General features: G+C 41.0%; 1 protein-coding gene across 1 annotated transcript in view; it reads left to right on the forward strand.

The window, feature by feature from the left end:
• Positions 1 to 3,359, forward strand: part of pigg (phosphatidylinositol glycan anchor biosynthesis class G (EMM blood group)) — a gene marked incomplete at its 5' end in the record, with an annotated part of 135,656 nt that overhangs the window by 11,441 nt on the left and 120,856 nt on the right. The window contains 1 exon segment of the mRNA XM_014010407.1: positions 1,877 to 2,086. Within this exon segment, the coding sequence (XP_013865861.1) occupies positions 1,877 to 2,086 (210 nt within the window).

Genomic DNA, 3,359 nt, shown 5'->3' on the forward strand with positions numbered 1-3,359 from the left:
CCATTTCCCCGGTACACACAGCCAGGTGAGGTTAGTGTTTGGGTCAGGTGTGTAGTCTACCTGGGAGGTTATGGTTGGCTTAATTAACGGGGAAATGAATGGAAGCCAATGCAAAGTCCCCATGAGGATAGAACAACAGTGTGTGAGCGGGTGGTGTGGAGCGGAGCCGAGAGCAAAGCGTAGTGTTATTAGGAGAGATGAGACCGTCGGTGGGCGACCCTTGATACTGCTGGATTATTTTTATGGAACATGGAAACTTTTTTCCAGCGGGCGACCGCTCCCCCTTGAACGATTGGTCACACCAGTGCGACCGGACATTTTTTTAGTCGCACTATTAGGAAATCAGGTCGCATTTGCGACCAAATTGGTCACACTCTAGAGCCCTGGAGTAAAAGTAAAAACTACGCTGAAAAATAATTACTCAAGTAAAGTACAGATAACCAAAATTTCTATTTAAGTACAGGAACAAAGTATTTGTACTTGATTACTTTACAACTCTGAAATTAAATAAAATTTCTATGGAAATGAAGAACTGAAAGTCAGACATTTGTCTTCAATCGTGCTTCAACAGAATTAAAGAATAAAATAAAACTCATAAAAACAGACCTGGACAGAAATGATGGAACTCTTAACTTAATATTTTGTTTCACAACCTTTTGAGTTGATCACTGCAATCAAAGGATTCCTGTACCTGTCAGTGAGACTTCATCTCTCAGCAAGTATTTTGGTCCGCTCCTCATGAACAAACTGCTCCAGTTTTCTCAAGTTTGAAGGGTGTCTTCTCCAGATGGCATGTTTCAGCTCCTTCCAACAATGCTCAACAGGATTTAGGTCAGGATCAAAGACGAACACCAGAATAGTCCAGTGTTTTCCTCTGAGCCATTCTTGGGTGTTTTTAGCTGTTTTGAGTCATTATCCTGTTGAAGACCCATGACCTGTGACTGAGACCAAGCTTTCTGACACTGGGCACATTTCTCTCTAGAATCCTTGATGGTCTTGAGATTTCATTGTACCCTGCACAGATTCAAGACCCCCTGCAGATGCAGCAAAGCAGCTCCAGACCATAACAGAGCCTCCTCCATGTCTCACAGTAGGACAGTGTTCTTATCTGTGAACATAGAGCTGATGTGTTTTGACAAAAAGTTTCAGTTTTGTCTCATCTGTCCAGAGGACATTGTCCCTGAAGCTTTGTGTCTTGTCAACATGTAGTTTGGAAAATTCCAGTCTGGTTTTTTATGATTTGGTGTCCTCCTTGATCGTCTCCCATTAAGTCCACTTTGGCTCAAAGAAAGACGGATGGTTTGATTTGACACTGATGTTCCTTGAGCTTGAAGTTCACCTTTAATCTCTTTAGAAGTTTTTCTGGGCTCTTTTGTTACCATTTGTATTATTTGTCTCTTTGATTTGTCATCAGTTTTCCTCCAGTGGCCACATCCAGGGAGGTTGGCTACAGTCCCATGGATCTTACATTTCTGATTAATATGTGTAGCTGTAGTCACAGGAAATTCAAACTGCTTGGAGATGGTCTTATAACCTCCACCCTATAACCTGTCTGTGGGGTTTGATAGAGCAGGTGGGTGGTTTCGTTGGCATGCTTAGCCTGTTGGGGGCCAGTAAAAGCTGGTGAGCCGCCAGGCGTATAATGCTCTGGGGGAAATCCTGCATTTATAAATTTCCTTTTCTGACTCCTTTTTCAGAGACAGTTTTTAATGAGAAGTGACTCGTAATACAATTTTGTTCCTGAGACTAAATAATTTTTAAATAAACTGTATTTCTATATAAAAAAAGTATTTTAACTGGACCGTGAGTTCTTTTTACTTGTTGGTTTTGGCCTGTGATGTACGAATGCCACTAACATAAACCTCTCCCTGTGCAGGCTCTCACCACTGGCAGCATCCCAGGCTTCATTGATGTGGTCATGAACCTGAATTCCCCTGCACTGTTGGAAGACAACCTCATATGGCAGGCCAAAACAGCAGGGAAAAGGATCATCTTCTATGGAGATGACACTTGGGTGCGCCTCTTTCCAAAACACTTCATGGAGTACGATGGAACCACGTCCTTCTTTGTGTCCGACTACACCGAGGTATGAAGGAGTTTGAAAACCAAGCTGTAAACACAACAAGCTGAGTGATGTATTGTTCATTTAAAATCAACAAATGATGAAATCTCTGGGTGGATATGTGATACAAGAGTTTTTGAAATGATTCCTAAAGAATGATGAACAAAACAACATAAGCCTCTTTTCTTAATATTGATGTTTAAAATTAAATAGTTCAAGTATTTGATTTGAAGCTGAGAACAATCTCCAAACCTCACAGCTGTCAAACCCAAAAACACTTTGAATGAGCCAAAAAGTTTATGTGATTAAGGAAAAAAAGTATAACCTGTAATAATGAAAACTTCTAGAAGATAGAGTATGATGACTATTCAAAGTTTAGATATTAAACATTTGATTAAATTAGGTTAGATCTGACTTTATTGATCCATTAAGAACATTCCTTTAGTGAAATTAGACTTACAGCCGTATCACACAGGCAGCAGAAGTGACGGTAAGTACTAATGCAAAGTAAATATAAATAAAACTAGAACTGCAAAGCAGTTATGACCAGGGTCCAAGCCCATTTATACATGTCAACCTTGGCTCATGTCGTTTTCAGCATAATGTTGACCTAGTGCAGCACAGAATTGTCTGTTTGAGTAACTAGTGCCTCAGCATCTCTTTGGCTTCTTCTCTCTCAGGTGTGCCTATAAGTGATTCTCATTGATTCGGGGTTTTCCAAATGTGTCTACATTTTTGGTTCCAATCCAGCTCAGCAGTGGTTCCACGCTAGTCAAGTATTACACACAAGTGATTATGACATCAGCAGACATCTGCCTTTGAATTGACTGAGCCAAGGCAGGACATACAATCTCCTTCTGCAAACTCAACCTGGAGAGATGTGCAGGAGACGGCTTGAGCTTGACTGTTCAATCTGAAATGAGCAGGTATACTGGGAGGTTTCGGACAAGCTGGCCACCCTCAGATACACATACACTTTTTAGAGCTGGGAAAAAAAAGTCTGACTACCAGGTGAGCTTTGCGCTGATGATCCGTCTACAGAGTGAGGGATACACTGCCATGGAGAGTCACCAACACTTGATCAGAACTGAACATACATAGATCAATTAGAGTGAGACTTTACAAACGAGAAGGGGCTTTTGTGAAGTTATATGAGCATAAAGACAACTATAGGTGTGTGTGTGGTAACAGTCGGCTCTGGAAGCGAGTTGTTTTTTTATAGTTTGTTTGTTTTGTTTTTAACCGAGTGGTTGAAATGCAACGTCCGAGCGCTTTCATCACAAACAAACTTCAGACC

The sequence above is a fragment of the Austrofundulus limnaeus genome, unplaced genomic scaffold (genome assembly GCF_001266775.1).
Source record: "Austrofundulus limnaeus strain Quisiro unplaced genomic scaffold, Austrofundulus_limnaeus-1.0 Scaffold68, whole genome shotgun sequence".
In the NCBI taxonomy this organism is placed as follows: domain Eukaryota; kingdom Metazoa; phylum Chordata; class Actinopteri; order Cyprinodontiformes; family Rivulidae; genus Austrofundulus; species Austrofundulus limnaeus.